General features: G+C 41.3%; 1 protein-coding gene across 6 annotated transcripts in view; it reads left to right on the top strand.

The window, feature by feature from the left end:
- Positions 1–6696, top strand: part of Tmigd1 (transmembrane and immunoglobulin domain containing 1) — a 31679-nt gene extending 24983 nt beyond the window's left edge. For 5 of the 6 annotated variants that reach the window (XM_074046541.1, XM_074046543.1, XM_074046544.1 and 2 more), the window contains 3 exons: positions 72–347; positions 4566–4669; positions 6579–6696. In XM_074046541.1, coding sequence (XP_073902642.1) covers positions 72–347; positions 4566–4669; positions 6579–6674 — 476 coding nt within the window. In that variant the 3' untranslated portion in view covers positions 6675–6696. Of the gene's footprint in view, positions 1–71; positions 348–4565; positions 4670–6020; positions 6062–6578 lie in introns of all 6 variants that reach the window. The other variant, XM_020178831.2, reaches the window with a different exon arrangement.
- The last annotated feature ends 10829 nt before the right edge of the window (positions 6697–17525 follow it).

The following is a 17525-nucleotide window of genomic DNA, read 5'->3' as shown; positions in this document are numbered from 1 at the left end:
GGAAGACCTTGAATGCTGTCAGTGAACTACTGCTTATCTTCCAATTAAACCTGAATGCTTGAATCTTGCAGTTCCTCCTCTCCTAAGTGGAAATGACTTCCAAACAGTTGAGGAAGACAGCGATGTAAAGCTGGTTTGCAATGTGAAATCCAACCCCCAGGCTCAAATGATGTGGTACAGAGACAACAGCGTCCTGACCTTAGAGAAAAATTATCAGATCCAACAGACAAGTGAGTATTTACAGCTGTCCATCACCAAGGTCCAGAAGTCTGACAGTGGAACCTACAGCTGTGTTGCAAACTCATCTATAAAACTGGAGACCATGGACTTTCACCTAGTTGTTGAAGGTAACTCTTCTTCTTCTTTTTTTTTTTCTGTTACCAGGGCTTGAACTCAGGATCTTCACCTTGAGCCACTCCACCAGGGCTTTTTTGTGAAGGGTTTTTTCAGGATAGGGTCTCAAATATTTGCCCAGGCTGGCTTCGAACCTTGATCCTCCTGATCTCTGCCTTCTGAATAGCTAGGACTACAGGCATGAGCCACTGGGAACTCTTCTTCTTCTTCTTCTTCTTCTTTTTTAAAGTAATACCCAGCCAGGTGCAAAACTCAGGAATAAAGGCTCAGCAGATGCTTTTTGAAACAACGGATGGTGATAACAATTATGATTACTAGCTACAGTTTTCTTTGGAAAATTATTCTCAGCCAAGGAATTTTGCATTAAGAATTCTAGTTCCACTTTTCAGGGAAATTAGACCTATTCTCTATACAACACTGCAGATGTGAGGGAGATCTGGCTGTGACATCTGTCACCCCACTGATCGCCAGGGTTGACTCGGCTGATCTGGCTGGCTAGGCGGGTGTCCCCTTCCTCCCTCACGGCTCCGTGTGCGTCCCTCCCGAAGGTGCGCCCTGGGTGGAAGAGGATAACCATCCCCGATAGAGGAGGACCGTTCTCTGGTCAAGGGTATACGAGTAGCTGCGCTCCCCTGCTAGAACCTCCAAACAAGCTCTCAAGGTCCTCCACAACACTGCTTTTTGAGCAAAGATCCTTTTCTAGAACCAAGGGCAGAAAGCAATTCTGGTTGTTTTTCAGGAAATAATTCCATGAATTTTCTTGGGCAGCAGGTATGTAGGAACTGGTCTTCGAGTTCAGAAACTAGTAACAAACAGTAGAGAATTGAGAACCATAAAGAAGGAAGGCACTGACTAGATATTTTTTTTAAATGGGTCTCCGAAGTCACTCCAGACTCTTAAATTCTAACCTAGAAGAGGAAGTAAGAAGAGATGGTGATTAAAGGCTCTTTCTCTTGGCTTTCTGCTTCATCTACCCAGGTTTATCATTTTTACAATAATAGAGAACAAATGAAGCTCTGAGTGTTTTTTACTTCCTCAGTCCTTGCTCAGGCTAAAAGAGAAAGGCAAGCTACCTGGTGAAGCAGATGGAGAAAAACCTTGCACACACGTTCTGGTCTCGGGCCAGTAGGCAAGGAGCAGCCAAACAGGCTGGGGCTTCTGTACCTCGTTAGAATGTTACTCATGTCTTGTTATTTCTCTCCCTGTTCCCACTCATCGCCTTTCTTGCCAGTCCCCAGGAAGTCAATTGAATCCTCTCCAGAAGTAATGAACTGATGTAACCATAGGATGCCTTATTTCCTCCCCTGATCAGAGAATGGGAGTCTGGGACACAGAGTGGTTGGTGGGGAGGAAGAGATGGGTTGAATGCCCATCCCTGTGACCACTGGCCTGTTCAGTGATTTGTTGTACAAGCCGTGACAGTATGCTAAGGGATACTTGCTTCAGAAAAACCAAACCTACAAATAACCTAAATACCCCTAGGATAGAAGTAGTAGAAGGAACACTACCTTGAAGCTTGTGACTTTTCACCTCCCTCAGGACCACAAAAGCATGGCAGGATGGTTCTCACACCATGCCATCCTAACTGGTTGTTAAGACCACACTTGGAGACTAGGGAATTCTATCATCTCTCTCGGCTAAGAAGAAATCATAATTGCCCATAATTATGCTCTGTGTCACATTTTAAAAAAAAACTTGCAGCTTGTGTGGCAAACAGCAAATTGCCTTTCAGGTGGGCAGAACTTGTTTCGGGTGGAGTTCTTCCAAACCAACTTGTTTTTCTTATTTCTTCTTGCTTTGTTATTTCCTTGGCTGTTGGCTGCCTTCATAGCAAAGCCTTCTGCTGTTGGTGCTCAGGCTTGAGGCCAAATCCTCTGTGAGGCTCTCCTAGCTTCACCGCTCAGTGGGGTGGTTTCTAAATGAGGCCATGAAAAGCTGGAAATGCTCTCATAGGGCTTTTCTGGAGCATGAGATGTAGCCCACATGTTGGAATTTTTACCATAATAAATCTGAGGGAGGGGACACCAAGGTTGATTACAAATAAGAGCGCGAAAACAGGACAAAGGGAGAGGTCCATTTATTTACGTGTGTCAAAGTCACAACAGGAACTTGGAATCCAAAGTGAGCCCATGGGTCAGATGGGTATTTCAGCTTATTTGTGGAACGAAAGCTGTCACATGTGGTTTCATTTTATTCAGCTTGGTAAAAATATTTCAAGCTGTGACTGCATTCTGAGTGCTTTTCCTAAGCATCCCATTTTTATTTCCCCTTTGTTCTGATGTCTTTTCTTGGTATGGAAGTGAAGAGTCCCCGGTAAGGTAAAGGCCTTTACTGTGCCCTAGAGCTGGCTATTATAGAGTCAGAGCCTTCTAGAAGAAGGTCCATTGAGCAGAGTTCCTCCAGACGGTTGGTAAGAATACATTCATAAGAATAATTTTTAGGAACAGCCAAGACAGGGCAGAAGTGAAGGATGCTTTGGGGTTAGGGGAGTAGCTCAGTGGTAGAGTGTGTGCTTAGCATGTAGTAGGCAATGGGTTCAATCCCCAGCACTCCCACAAAAAAAATGAGAGATGTTGAATCCACTCCAAAATTATGCTGAACAGGAAATGGAAAAATAGTGGGAAAAAATAGTTACAAGATGATTTAGTTAGTATGCTATATAGTTGTGGAGGAATAAACTATATTTCATAATTGAGTCAATTAAGGGTTAGCCTTTAAAGTTAGGTTTATCTAAGGACACACCTTTCCCTCCTCCCACCTCTTGCCTTTCAACAGTCTCTGTGGCTCTGTTTCTTTTATAACACTATCTCTACCTGTAGTTTTTGTTTGCTGAACAACAAAAACAGACGTCTGACCCACTAGACTATGATTTCTGTGAAGGCAGCACCTTCCATGTCTGTCCTATTTTTTGACTGAGTGAAACATAGGCCTGACACACATTAGTTACCCAGTTAATATTTGTTGACTCTACCTCAATCAAAAACTCAGCTGTATTGTAAGTTCTGCACTCTTTATTTCCTTTAAATTTCTAGCGTTCTATTTTATCCATGATTTGAGCCTACTCCCTTCCTTGAGTGACATCAGAATTCAGGGCTTAGACTAGGTCATTTAAAAACCTTTGTTGATCCTAAGCACTTTTACCTTCGAGAATTTCATCTCCTATCGTATCAAACATATTAAAGTAAAGCACATTAAGCATATTTCTTGCTATAAACACTTGGAAAAGAGTTTTATAACTTGCATAGCTTTTGAAATTTGTTGTATGTAAGTTACTGATTTTGTTCTCAAAATTGAAACATTATTTCTTAACTGCTGGGTTACAGTTGACACAAAGTTACATTTCATAGATGTTTAAACATTTATTATTTTTGATCAATTTTGCTACTTTCTTTTCATCTTTTGGAGCCAATCCATTTTCTTGAGTTCTCATATCTTTTCATAAGCTCTTAGAAAGCTTGCAAACACAGGCATTATGAGGAAAACAGCTTGGCTTACCTGATGTTCAGAAAATAAGGGGAGTGCACCTCACTTCCAAGCTGTCATGGTTGTCACTGATTTCTTCCTGGTCCAAGTTAGACACTCTGTCTTTCCGTGTCATTTAGAGAAGTACGGAAATCTTTGACAAGGCGGCAAGGCTAATGCTTAGAGCCTTACTTCCCCTAGGGGCACCTTGCAGCCACCTTTTAAAAATATCTTGTGACCTGCCTGGGGCACTAACACAGTATAGGTACAACTGTCCCTACTGCTCCTAAGGCCCATAGATCTCTCTCTTTCTTAATCCAAAGAGCTTTGTCTTCCTGCTCTTTCAGCCTTCCTCCCTCTCTTTTCCCATCTGGGATGTCTCAGGCTTTTCAAAAAAAAAGCAGGGAAAAAATTGACCTTAGCCTACTTCTGTTTTCTGTGTGGCAAAAACTGGATGAAGAAAGCACAAATTGTCTGACTACTTGCTTGTGGGGGGTTATTTATATTATAATAATATATTCTTTCACAAAGGAATGGATTCAAAACCTGCCTCTACTAGTTTGATGATTTTGGAACCTCTCAAAACCTCTGGTTCCAAAAAAACCAAGGGGACACTAACATCTGCCTTTGGCTTGCTGGGGGGATTTAACTAAGAGGATGACATATGCAAAGTACAAGGCACCATGACTGGGACATAGGTACCAGAGCAGATAAATCATTATTCTTCCCTGTGTTTGCATTTCCAACAGATAAAACTAAACCTTTACCAATAGAAGCCATTATTGCTGCATGTGTCGTGGTCTTTCTGACATTGTGTTTCGGACTGCTTGCTAGAAGGGAAAGACTAATGCAGGTAACTAAGTATTCTGAGTTATCTGAGGTAGAAAGTCATTTGAAAGGCTGGCGACTAGGCTCAGGGGCACAGTTTGTGTGCAGCATGCTCATGACCCTGGGTTTGATCCCCAGCACTGCAGAAAAAATATGACAAAATGACTCTGCTTACAGAATAATTGTGCATATTTTTTGAGTATTTCTTTACAAAGGACAGACAAGGCCTGCACAAAATTAGTTCTGTTGCTAAGGGTAGAGGATTTGGAGTTGATTTTTCTTCCTTGTCAATTTTCCCTGCTGGGTGGCAGCACATGACTGTCATCCTAGCACTCAGAAGACAGAGGCAGAAAGAACTGAGTTTGAGCTGAGTGCCGGTGGTTCACACCTGTAATCCTAGGTACTCAGGAGGCAGAGATCAGGAGAATGGTAGTTCAAAGCTAGACTGGGCAAATAGTTTACAAGACTGTATCTTGAAAAGACCCTTCACAAAAAAATAGGGCTGGTGGAGTGGCTCAAGGTAAAGACCCTGAGTTCAAGCCCCAGTACTGAAAAAAAAAAAAAAAAAAAAAGAACCTGAGTGATCTTGTTTCAAAAAACCAAATAAATAAATGAGAATAAAAATTTCTCTCTCCTGTTGCTATGTTGTCTGCAGTACAATAAATAAATATAGGGCAGAACATCTGCTCTGGATTCAGAGATGGGCACACACACCACTTGAATACTGCATCTGCCCAGATGCAGAGGGCAGGGTTTCAATTGTCTAGTGGTCAAGGTCACAACTCCACATAACTCAGAGGAAGTGCGTGTATAGGTTAGTGCCCTGCATTTGACCCTGCCAGTTAATTCAGTGCCAAGGAGGATAAATGGCAGAAAGCCTCAGAAGAAAGGCCCAGTATGCCCTCGGCTGAGCTCATCAGTCAGCAAAGGGCATTCTTGCAACATGGAGCTTGAATGGTGTTCAGGACAACAATGCTTTCCTCAAAGAAATTCCCTGCACCCTCTGTTCCAATCCAAAGCAATTTTTCCTATTAAAACATACACACACAGAGCTGGTAGAGTGGCTCAAGTGATAGAGCACCTGACTAGCAAGCATGAGGCCCTGAGTTCAAAACCTAATATGACCAAAACAAACAAACAAGCAAAAAGAGAGAGAAATACCCGGCTGTCTAAGAATCCTGGAAGCATTCTGATTGAGTTACTCTTCCCAAATTTCAATAAACACTCAATGTGGCCAAAGAAAAGAGACCTGAGCGAGTACAGAGGTGACTGTATTTCCACAGCATCTATCCTTAAGCCACATTGATGCGTTTAAAATGTTTACCTGCAGACCTTAGGAAAGCAGGGGAACTCATTGCTCTTGTGCTTGCTTTTAGCTCTGCATAAAGGAGAAAGACCCTCATGCAGAAACAGCGCTGTAAGTCCTCTGGGCTGGGGCCATTTCCATAAGGGATGGAGAGCAGTGCTTTGAGGAATCAAGCCCATTCCAGGCATACTCCTTCAGAGATGGGAGGTGCTGGAAGGTGAAGGGGTTCAGAGGAAAGTAGGAGGAGAGGAAAAGCTGCCTCCACTTTAGGGGAAGACAGATAGGAATGCTGTCTAAGACCGAAAACAGCTTTGGGTTCATGCCTATTCTCTAAGCAAGTTTGGCCAATGTTTTTGCAACTACACTGCAAATGAGAGGGCTTGCCCTGGGGAGATGGCAGTAGCCCCTGCCTTATTACTCTTTCACAACAAAGCCCTGGCCACATCCCTCCTCCTAAGCACTGCCTTGTCTTTGGAGTTTTTTTGTTAGTCTATTGACTCCAGCACATGTGAAGTGGGCAATGGGTAACAAGAACAAAGGCATGCTGTCAGAGAGGATGGGTTTTGTTTTGAATTTTTTTTCTTCTTGCTGTGATCATCATTATAATTAATTCCTTGGTTCATTTCAGATGAGAAAGCTGAAATGCTGTGGAATCCAGGAAGAGCTTTGCATCAGGACTTGCTTCAATTTATGTAGTCCCATCTGTATTTATTACTATTATTAAATTCACTCCTGTCAAATTGTCAGAGGTTATAAAGAAGTGTTTCATTAATCACTTAACAGTAGTTGTTATGACTAATTTGATACACTTATGGAATAATTTTATGGAAAGAGCTGTTCAGAATGAAAAATAAGATTTTGTTAAGTCTTATCCTTGAAGTGTATGTTAATTAAACGAGATTTGTTCTGAATAGGTTGGTAACCATTTGCTATTTGATTTGTATTTTTCTAGATTGAAAATTAATAGACATTTGTGTTTCACAAATCAGTGCAGTCCCAAAATTTAAAATTAAGATGGGGAAGCCACATAGAGTAGCCTTTTTTTTGTTTGTTTTGATGGAACTGGACTTTGAGCTCAGGGCTTCATGATTGCTAGGCAGTTATTCTGTCACTTCAGCCATGCCTCCAGCCCTAGAATGGTCAATTTTTTTAAGTTGTCAGGGAAGCACATAAAAAATACCAATTATTAACTGGGCACCAATGGCTCACACATGTAATCCTAGTGACTCAGGAGGCTGAGACCAGGAGGATTACAGTTGGAGGCCAGCCAAAGCAAAAAGTTAGCAAAACCCCATCTCAATACCTGTCATCCCAGCTACTCAGGGAAACACCAGCCTGGGCAAAAAGTGAGACCCTGTTGCAAAAATAACCAGAGCAAAAAGGGCTGGAGGTGTGACTCAAGTGATAGAGCACCTGCCTAGCACTGCCTAGCAAGTGCAATGCCCTGAGTTTAAACCCCAGTACTGCCAACAACAGCAGCAACAAAACAATTATCACATGCTTTTAGTGTCAGTTCATAAAAGAAATACTTTAGAACTAAAGAAAGAAGGAAGGATATACTCTCAGAATATAAGACACCAATTTAAAAGAAATAAATTCAGTATCATGAAAATCATAGCATATATATTTTATTTTTCTCATCTCCCCAAGGTTGACATGGTGACAAATTTGATGGTGGTAAATGTGGGAAGAGCAGGGGAGGGGCTAGTTGGCTTGTTCTTTACAGTATCCTTTCCGTCCTTTCCATGCTCATTTGCATAGATCTATCTGCACTAACTATGTGTCAGCGTGACTCATACATCAACTTTAAATTGTGGCTTAATTACAATTTACCATTGACTCCCCCCACACCTCTTTTCTTTCTGCATGTTTTTTTTCTCCCCATTAGAGTTTATGCTCCTCTTTCCCGTACAACTTGGGTGAACTGAGGAAGAGGCAGTGCTGGCCAGAACCACCTTGGGGATCTCTGCTGTGCTCCTATCTTAGAGAAAGTTTATTTATTTATTTATTTTTGTGGAGCTGGGACTCAAACCCAGGGCCTTACATAAACTAGGCAGGCACCCTACCATTAAGTTACCTCCCCAGCTCCCCGCCCACTTAGTTTGTTTCATCTAATATTAAAATAGCTAAATGTGCCATGGCAAAGGAGAGAGAGAGAGAGACATAGCGAAAGAGAGAGACAGAGAGAGAGAGAGATCTACTTTCAGGCAGGTGGTAAAAGTCCTTACTGACATAGGAACAAAAAGAAGAAATGAACAGATGTATGAAATCTCAACAGACTTGTTTCTAAAAAGACCAGACCCAAACCTCCTGTGAGGTTCTCCTTGCTTCCTTGGAAACTCTCATCATGGAGTGGACAGAGGGAGAGACTTCTAAAGACTGTGAGTGTTTTACAGATTGCTCTATCATCTTGGAGACCCTAGCAGGATTTTCTAGAGAGGCCTCAAGATCATATCTCTCATTCAGGATTTCTCAAAGTATACTCTGGAAACTTGTACTTATACTGGAATCTATAGCCTGTGAAAGTGCTATAAGGAGGTTGGCTTTTTGTTTGTTTGTTTGTTTTTTCAATACTGAAAAACCCAGGGCTTTGTGCGTGGACTTTTTTTTGGTGTGGTACTGGGGTTTGAACTCAAGACTTCATTCTTGCTAGGCAGGTGCTCTACCACTTGAGCCACTCTGCCAGCCCTTTTTGTGTTGGGTATTTTCAAGATAGGGTCTCACTAAATATCTGCCTGTGCTGGCTTCAAACCACCATCCTCCTGATCTCTGCCTGCTGAGTAGCTGAGATTATAGACTTGAGCCACGGGCACATGGCCCAAAAGCTCTTGAGTTGTTTTGTTTTTTGTTTTTTTGGGACAGGGTCTTGCTATGTATGTGAGGCTGATCTGACACTCACTATGTAGCTCAGGCTGGCCTTGAACTCGAGACCCTCCTGTTTCAGCCTCTCAAGTGCTGTCATTCCAGGTGTATACTATCACACATAGCTAAGTAGGAGGATTATGGAAAATCTGAAAGCTTAAATGATTAAGTGGCCTAAGAGCCTAAAAAGAAAACACAGATCTCTGTTAATGATAGGTTAGGATAGTTTAAAAGGAAAAAGGAAACAAAAATTTATATATCAAAATCAACTTGGAGTCAGGAAACCTGAGTTCCAGACCTGGCTGTGTTGTGGCAGGCAATCCTTTTCCCTCTTTTGGGCCTTTGGTAAATGAGGAGGCTGGATTAGAAGAGTCTTAAAGCATATTAATTTGACAATTCTGATTCTCAAAAGAGTCCCACGTAAGTTAGTGAGATGTGGGAAGTTGCTGGCAGAACAACTGAAAACGTAATACCTTTGCCCCACCTAGCAGATTTATGAATCAGCTTTGTTCTAGGACGTATAACAACCTTTGAGAATTACAGGTCATCAGTAAAGAGTTTCTTCACCCGCATAAAATACAGTGGCCTTGTACATTGTACAGGCACAAATAAGGAACATTAACTAGTTTTAACAGAACACAGCCACTGAATTTCATAAGGTCTTTCAGTTTAGAAAAAACAGAGCCAGTTCAGGACTCAGAAGAGGACCCCATTGCCTGTCCCTCAATGTTTTCTCTGCCAACAGTGAGAAATCTGGTTTTTTGGTTTTTGACAGTAGTGGGGTTTGAACTCACGACCTTGAGCTTGCTAGGCAGATGCTCCACCTCTTGAGCCATGTCTCCCAATCCCCTAAAGTTATCTCATTTATGTACTGTGAGAAATCTGAAATCCCAACATTCATGCTGCTGGTTTTAACCTTAGGACAAGTTGTGGCAGAGATGTGACAGAGCCACTGGTTCCTTACTCAATGTCAACACTAATAAGGACATCTTTTATTTTTTTTTTCTTTTGGGGGGGATTTTTTACCCCTTCCTCCCTCTCTCCCTCCCTCCCTCTTTCTTCTTTCTTTCTTTTCTTTTCTTTCTTTCTTTCTTTCTTTCTTTTTCTTTCTTTCTTTTCTCTTCTCTTCTCTTCTCTTCTCTCTTTCTTCTTTCCGCTGCTGCAGATTAAACCCAGGGCCTTGTGCATGCTAGGTGAGTGCTCTACCACTGACCTCTACCCTCAGCCCTCCATTTTTGATAGAATTGGTCTGTCAAGCAAATTTCATTCATTAAAGTATAGTAATGTACCTTTCTAATTTTAGGAAGACTTATCAATGAGATCCATTGCCAGTATGAACTTCCTTTATGACAACACAATTACCCAGTTGATGGAATTCCACCTAAAAGCAAAGAAAGCTGGTGCTTCACTTAACCTGTGTAATCTTTTAGAGGTTAACGATGTAACCATTGCCCTTCAGCTTTCTGAATCATTGGAAATAGCTTACAAAAAGCTAGCCCATCAACTCAGCCCCTTTAATCTCCACCCTTATGACTACCTTCTTGAGCCCATTGGTGAGGACTCATAAACTCACATTCTTACAGGGGCTAAGGAGATTGGTGAGCAAAGCAAAGTAGATGTAAGACAACAGAGAGTGGTGAGGATCTCGGCAAAGAGAGAACTCATCTGTTTCTAAAACTGAGGTGGTCTTTACCATTAGAGACAGAACTTTTTCTTTAAGAGAAGTCTGAATTTTTACATGTAATTCTCCCAATTAAAAATATTATTAACCAGGCACAAAGACCCAAGCCTGTAATCCTAGCTACTTAGGAGGCAGAGGTCAGGAGGATTGTGGTTCAAGGCCAGCCCAGGCAAAAAAGTTAATGAGATCCCACTCAACCAATAGCTGGGCATGTTGGTTCATACTTGCCATCCCAGCTACATGAAAAGCATAAATAGGAGGATAGAAGTCCAGGCTGGCCTGTGCAAAAATTCGAGACCCTATCCTAGTAAAAACTAAAGCAAAAAGAACTGGGAGTGTGGCTCAAGAGGTAGAGCGCCTGCCTACCAAGCACAGAGCCCTGAGTTCAAACCCCAGTACAGGCAAATAAAATCTCCTTTGTTTGCTTTAATCCTGGTTGTCTAAGAGTAGAAGAATCTTCTTACCCCAATATATGCCATTCCCTGGCAGCTAGGTTCTAACTAGTGCTGGCTTGAGCGTTCATTGTCTAGTGGATATTTTTGTGAAATAACTCTTGTAATTTTCACTCAGAGTCCCCTGTCACCCAAAGCTCAGTCATGATCACAAGGAACTCAATCGGAGGACAGTTAATTATCTTGTGCTGAACACTTTCCCTGCATTATTGAAACCCTATGAAGTCGTCAAGATTGCCCCGACACTTGAACTGAAAATGCTTAACTAACATGAAGAGAGTGACTAAGCCGGGATTTACAGTCAAGCTGATCAAAGCCAGAGGGGCAGGGGATGAAATCGCAGAATGGCCATACAAAGGTTGCCTAATAAAGAAAAACCTCACTTCTGTCCTAATATGCCAAGGGTGACATCAGTGCAATCCTACTTCCAATGACCTGTAGAGGGCTGAGTCACTACAGGGAATTTACAATGATCTTGGTTGGAGAGCCTTTGGGAACTGTTACAACACTCTTGGAGAATTGATGCCTTAAATAGTTCCTTATCCTCCTCACAGTGCTAATCTTGGAGTATTAGTCTTTGCCAAAGGGTTTACATGGATCATTTCTTATCTTTGAAACAATCCTAAGAGGTGGATGCTGGAATTCCATTTTACAGGTGAGTAAATCAAGAATTAGTGAAAAAGAATGACTGGTTCAAAGTCACACAACTAGCATGATGCAGAGCCAGAGTCAAACCCAGGGCGGCCTGAGCCTGCAGCCCATGCTCTTCCCTCCACACTGCATGGTTCAGGGGCAAGGGCAAGGGGATGAGGAGAAAGGTACTCGCGTCTTTGAAAGTGTTTTACTCTTTTAGCAGGCTGGGGTTATGGCAGAGACATTTGTCACTTACTGAGCATTTTGTGCTGTTCACATCCCTGCCTCCTTGCCATTAGGTAGCCTACATGAGTAGTTCTAGTCAAGGGCAAAGAACAGAACTAACAGTATCGCTTCTAGGCAAAGCAAAGCAGGACAAGTGCATGTCTTTCTTCCCTGGCATGGCAACTGTAGAGAGATGGAGGCACACTTCCAAATAACCACATGGAGCAGAGCTTCCTGCTCACACGTAAATGAGAACGGACCCTTGTGTTAAGTCACTAGAGTTTAAAGATAATTTGTTACTGTGTTTAACTCTTCATTATAGTAAGGATTCAAGCAGGGCATGGTAGAGTATGTCTGTAATCCCAGCACTCGGGAGGCTGAGACAGAAGAATCATAAGTTCCCATTCAAGCCCCAGTATTGAAAAAAAAAAAATCTGCAACAAAATCATGATTTCCTTTTGGATAGATTTACATCTATTTCAATAGCACATCTTTGAGGATATAAGGCAACAAGTCTTATTTATCCAAGTCTGAATAAAATTATGCAATTTGTCTCATTCTATGGAAAAAACCCCAAATTATACTCTTATCTCCTGCCAGTGACTATAGAGGACAAAATCTATCCATTAATCACAAGTGTCTTAACACTTAGGTAATCTTTTCTCAAGAGCTTATCTCTGTAACATCAATGTCGTTATGTAGCAAGCAACTCATTGGGTTATTTTCACATATTTAATGCTGCAAAACATGGAGGACTCTACTGTGAATTCACAAACAATTGATTTTTCAGAGAACTTTATATACATATGGATATAAAGAAAAAAATGGAGATCTGGAGCTCCTGCCAACAGATTCTAGAACTGTTGCTGTGGAAATTCATGACTTATTTACCCTTATTTTTTTCTGATGTTCTTGATAATAATAATACCATTACCCCCATTCAAATAAATTACTAACAATGACTTCTTACTTTTTTTTTTTTTTGTGGTGCTGGGGTTTGAACTCAGGGTCTACACTTTGAGCCACTACACCAGCCCTTGTTTTGTAAAGGGTCTTTTCACAATAGAGTCTCTCAAACTATTTGCTTGGAATGACTTCAAACTACAATCCTCCTGATCTCTGCCTCCTGAGTAGCCAGGATTACAGGTGTGAGCCACTGGTGCCGGCCTAACTTCTTACATTTTCATGTTACCTTGTAGTTCATAAAACATTTTCACATGAATATTTTTGATCCACATAGTCACCCTCTGACATAATAGGTGGTGCTGTCATTATTTATGATTTGCCATTGAAGATACTAAAGTTCAGAAAGTTTGAGCGATCTGTTCAAGGCCACACAGCTAGTAAGAATGGCCACTCCTCCCATCACCCTGCCTTTTTGCCCTAAGTGCTGCAATTGCTCTCAGTTTTATAGGACAATCTCTCAGCCCTTTTGCCTTTCGGTGATAACTGTATCACAGGAAGAATGGAGACAAGAGATGAGAAATTAATCCCAGTTACTATAGAAAGCATAAATAAAAGGATCACAGTCCAGGCCAGCCTAGGCAAAAAGCAAGACCCTATCTCCAAAATAAACAGAGCAAAAAAGACTGGGGGGAGTGGCTCAAATGATAGAATGCCTGCCTAGAAGTGCAAAGTCCTGAGTTCAAACACTAGTACTGCCAAAAAAAAAAAAAGATGAAAAATTAAGTTCTCACATACAAACACCAAGTGTTTCCTCTGTATTAGTAGAAATTGGCCAAATTGAGATCTCTGAGTCACCTGAAGTGTAGTAGCATCTCACAAAAACACAGTACTCAGCCAGGTGCCAGTGACTCACGCCTGCAATCCTAGCTACTCAGGAGGCAAAGATCAGAAGGATCTCAATTCGAAGTCAACCTGGGCAAATAGTTTGTGAGACCCTATCTTGAAAATACCCATCACAAAAAAGGGCTGGTGGAGTGGCTCAAGGTGTAGGCTCTGAGTTCAAGCCCTGGTGCTGCAGAAAGAAAAAAAAAAAGAATGCAGTACTTAACACTCCTACAAGCACTTACCTTATGTTGTTCTAAGCACTTGAAATATAATTCACTTAATTCTCATAACAATCACAGAACAAGAGTCCTATTTTTTAAAATCATACCCATTTTACAAGGGAGGGAACTGAGACACAGAGGATTTGAGTCATGTGTTCTAGGTCACATAGCTTATTAGCAGCTGTACTAGGATTTGGACTAAAGCAGTACAACTCCTGGGTCCTTAACCACTAGACTAAATTGTGTTCACATAAAATGATTCTATTTTAAAGAAAGTAAGAAAATAGTTTATTCTAAGCCAAATATGAATGATAATGGCCCAGGAACAAGGATTCAAGTTACCCTGAATGACATGTTCCATCATGGAACAGATTGCATGAACTTTTATAGTCACAAACAAAAAAGTCATTAATCAATACATTTAGCAATTACATATGTGGGAACATCAAGTAGGCGGGCTATAGCAAGGTGGAGAAATCTCTTTTACAGGCTTCAGATGTTACCTTTATAGCATTCTTAGCTTTAGGGCTAGAGACCTGCTAAGTTCAGTGACACATTGAAAGAGTTTTCCAAAACAGTCAGGAGCGATACAAAGTCAAAGTAAATGGTTATTGAAGGACCTAAGATAACTCAGGATAATTCTGGCTCTTGACCTATAGCATTCCGTCTCTCCACAGTCATGGGGTCTGTCAGCCAAGCTCAGACTGTAGGATCTTTCATATAGATGTGGCTTCTACAGAGCACTTCAGTTTGCAATTGCCTCTTATGTCAAGACTGGACATTTATGAGGGACTCATATGTCGGAACACACATACGTAGAATAACTTCCCCTCAACTGACACATTTAGCATTAAGTAGAAAACGGATATAGACAGAGAGGGAGAGGAGAACAGAGAAAAACAGCAGAGAAAGAAACTTAAAGGGTCCATGATGATGCCTGCCTTTTCACTCAAAGAACACAAGCCCTGAAGTGGGCAGGAAGCAGTGGAGGGAGAATGAGCCCCCATGGCTAGTCCTAGTTGGCTCATTTCTCTCTAAGTGTAAGCCCCTCACGAGCTGAAGATGAGTCCAGTGTTCAAGAATTTTCACTGGTCGGGCACCAGTGGCTCACACCGGTAATTCTAGCTACTCGGGAGACAGAGATTAGGAGGATCACGGTTGAAGCCAGCCCAGGCAAATAGCTTGCAAGACTCTATCTCAAAAAACTCATCACCAAAAAAGGGCTGGTGGAGTGGCTCAAGATGTAGGCCCTGAGTTCAAATCCTAGTACCACAAAAAAAAAAAAAAGTTCACTGGGTGGGGAAGCTGAAGGTGTAGTTCAGTAGTAGAATGCTTACCTAGCATGTAGAAGTCCTGTGTTTGAACCCCGGCTCCCCCCACAACTGCATTTTTCTTATAACATGGCCCTTAAACATTTGGTTCTCAATCAAAGAAATAGCCACCTGTTCACGTACCTTCTCCTATAGTTTGAGTCTCCATGTCCTCACAAAGCTCATATTTTAAAAGGCTTAGTGATCAGCCTGTGATGCTATTTGGAGGTGGTGGAACCTTTAAAAGGCAGGGCCTAGAGGGAGGTCTTAGGTCAGTGAGGGTGTACTGTAGAGGGGGTTGTGGAACTCTAGTATCTTTCTCTTGCTCTTTCACTTCTTGGCCATCCATGGAGGTGAGCAGCTCTTCTGCCACACTTGTCATGGTGTACTGCATGGTCACAGGCCCAAAGCAACAGGTCCAAGCAACCATGGACTGAAACCTCTGGAACTATGAGCTGAAATCAATCTTTTCCCTTATTAAGTTGGTTGGTTACAGGGCTGCCGGGCTGGCTAATGCTCCTTCCCAAGGAAACTTGACAATAATCAATTTTTGCTTGACCTTGGAACCTTGACCTTCAGCGAGCCACAACTCCACTTATATCTTTGGACCCAGCCAGTGCTCAAGTGAGTGGCCACTTTCCCACTGTCTGTCATGCCATGCTGTTGTGTACATTCAACATTGTTCATGAAAAAGTTGTAGCTACAAGTCATCCATGAAGCTGCCTGATATACAAACAGTTGCATCAAAAAACTGGCTTCATCCTGTCTGAGACACAAGAAGTCACAGATTCAAGACTGAGGAACCAGACCAGAGGATAAACTATAAGATCCTGTGTGTCTTATAATGCCAATTCAGATAATTGGCATTAAAAATATATTTAAGGATAATGAAGCAACTCTTAGAAGTTCATAACACTTCTTTGTGTACCATTTTGGTTTTATATTTTAGGTGCTAGGCATCAAACTCAGGGCCCTGCTCAAGCTAGGCAAATGTTCTGCCACTGAGCTACACCCCCAGCTAATTTTGCAAATCGTATGTTTCTTTTGAAACAAATTCTCAGCCTAAAACAGGTCATGTTCACTTCAACTATTCTTTGTGGATTTGACAGACAGTTCAAGGGCATCATTAAACAATTCCACTAAAGAGGATATAAAGTTTGTTGCTGCTAAATGAATCACAGCCTTGAATTTCTGAAATGAATTTATCATTGTGGCACTTCATAAAAGTGTTTAATAACAAACTTAACTCCCTTGGCAAGCACTAGTGTAAAGGACTTTGCTCCACTTTGAGATGTGGGTCATATTTGTTCCTAAGAAAATGTTTAACGATTTATTATCGAGTTCATATTCTGCTAAAGAGTCATAATCTCTTTTGATCACTCTAAATGGAGGGACGATCCTTTTGACTCCACAATGCTACTCATCATCTAATTCATGCTTCTGTTGTTGACTTCTTGTTTATAATGTTGAGTGACCATCATTATTTTTTTTAATCTATTTCAGACGAATTAAAATGGACCAATAAAATTTAACAGCTGTAAACAGGTGTGCCTTAGAAAAATGATGATGTTCCATTTGTCAAAGCCTAGAGCAAAAGCACCAATAAATTGAAATCCTCCAGAAGTGGTTACTGTGCAGCAAACTGAAAAATGGCAGAGTAGCAATCAGCAATTCGTAAACCTGTAGCTTATTATTTAAATGGGCATGTCTAAAGTACTTGAGTTTCAAGGTGCTTTCATGTACATTTTATCTTTTGATCTTTCAACTTGGAGAACTTAAGTTCTTTGTTTCTGGAATCACACTAGCTGGTTTTATATCCTGACTCTACCACTTTGTTAGCTGTGTGATGTGCAAGCTACCTAACCTCTCTACGTTTAATTTATTTCCTCATCTGTAAAATGGGGGTGGTAGTAAAGTCTAATTCCTGACTTAGGGTTCTCTAAGACTTACTGAACAAGGCCTGTGGCATAGTAAGCACTCAACACATTTTAGCTATTATGGCTAATATTGTTATAATTGTTACTTTTCGGAAGTGAAAACAGACTCAGAAGTTTAATGACTTATATACACCTATAAATAGTAGAGCTAGGACTTAAAGCCAGGTCCAATGGACTACAAACTTTGTCTTCTTTTCCTAACTCCATGATACATCTCCCTTCCTTCCTTCCTTCCTGTCTGTCTCTCTTTTCTTTCTTCATCCTTTTTTGAGATAGGGTCTTGCATGGAATCCAGGTTGGCCTTTAACTTGAGATCTTCCTGCCTCAACTTCTGGAGTACAGGGATTTCAGTCGTGTACCACCACACCCAGCCATTTATGCTGAATTTCTAATTTAATGTAAGAAATCAGGTTTTCTTTTCAGTTTTTTTTTTTCTTTAATGTGGTGTTGGGGATTAGACCCA

This window comes from Castor canadensis, chromosome 11 (genome assembly GCF_047511655.1).
Source record: "Castor canadensis chromosome 11, mCasCan1.hap1v2, whole genome shotgun sequence".
In the NCBI taxonomy this organism is placed as follows: domain Eukaryota; kingdom Metazoa; phylum Chordata; class Mammalia; order Rodentia; family Castoridae; genus Castor; species Castor canadensis.
Note: the sequence above shows the minus strand (reverse complement) of the source record. Positions and strands in the feature narration are given on the sequence as shown.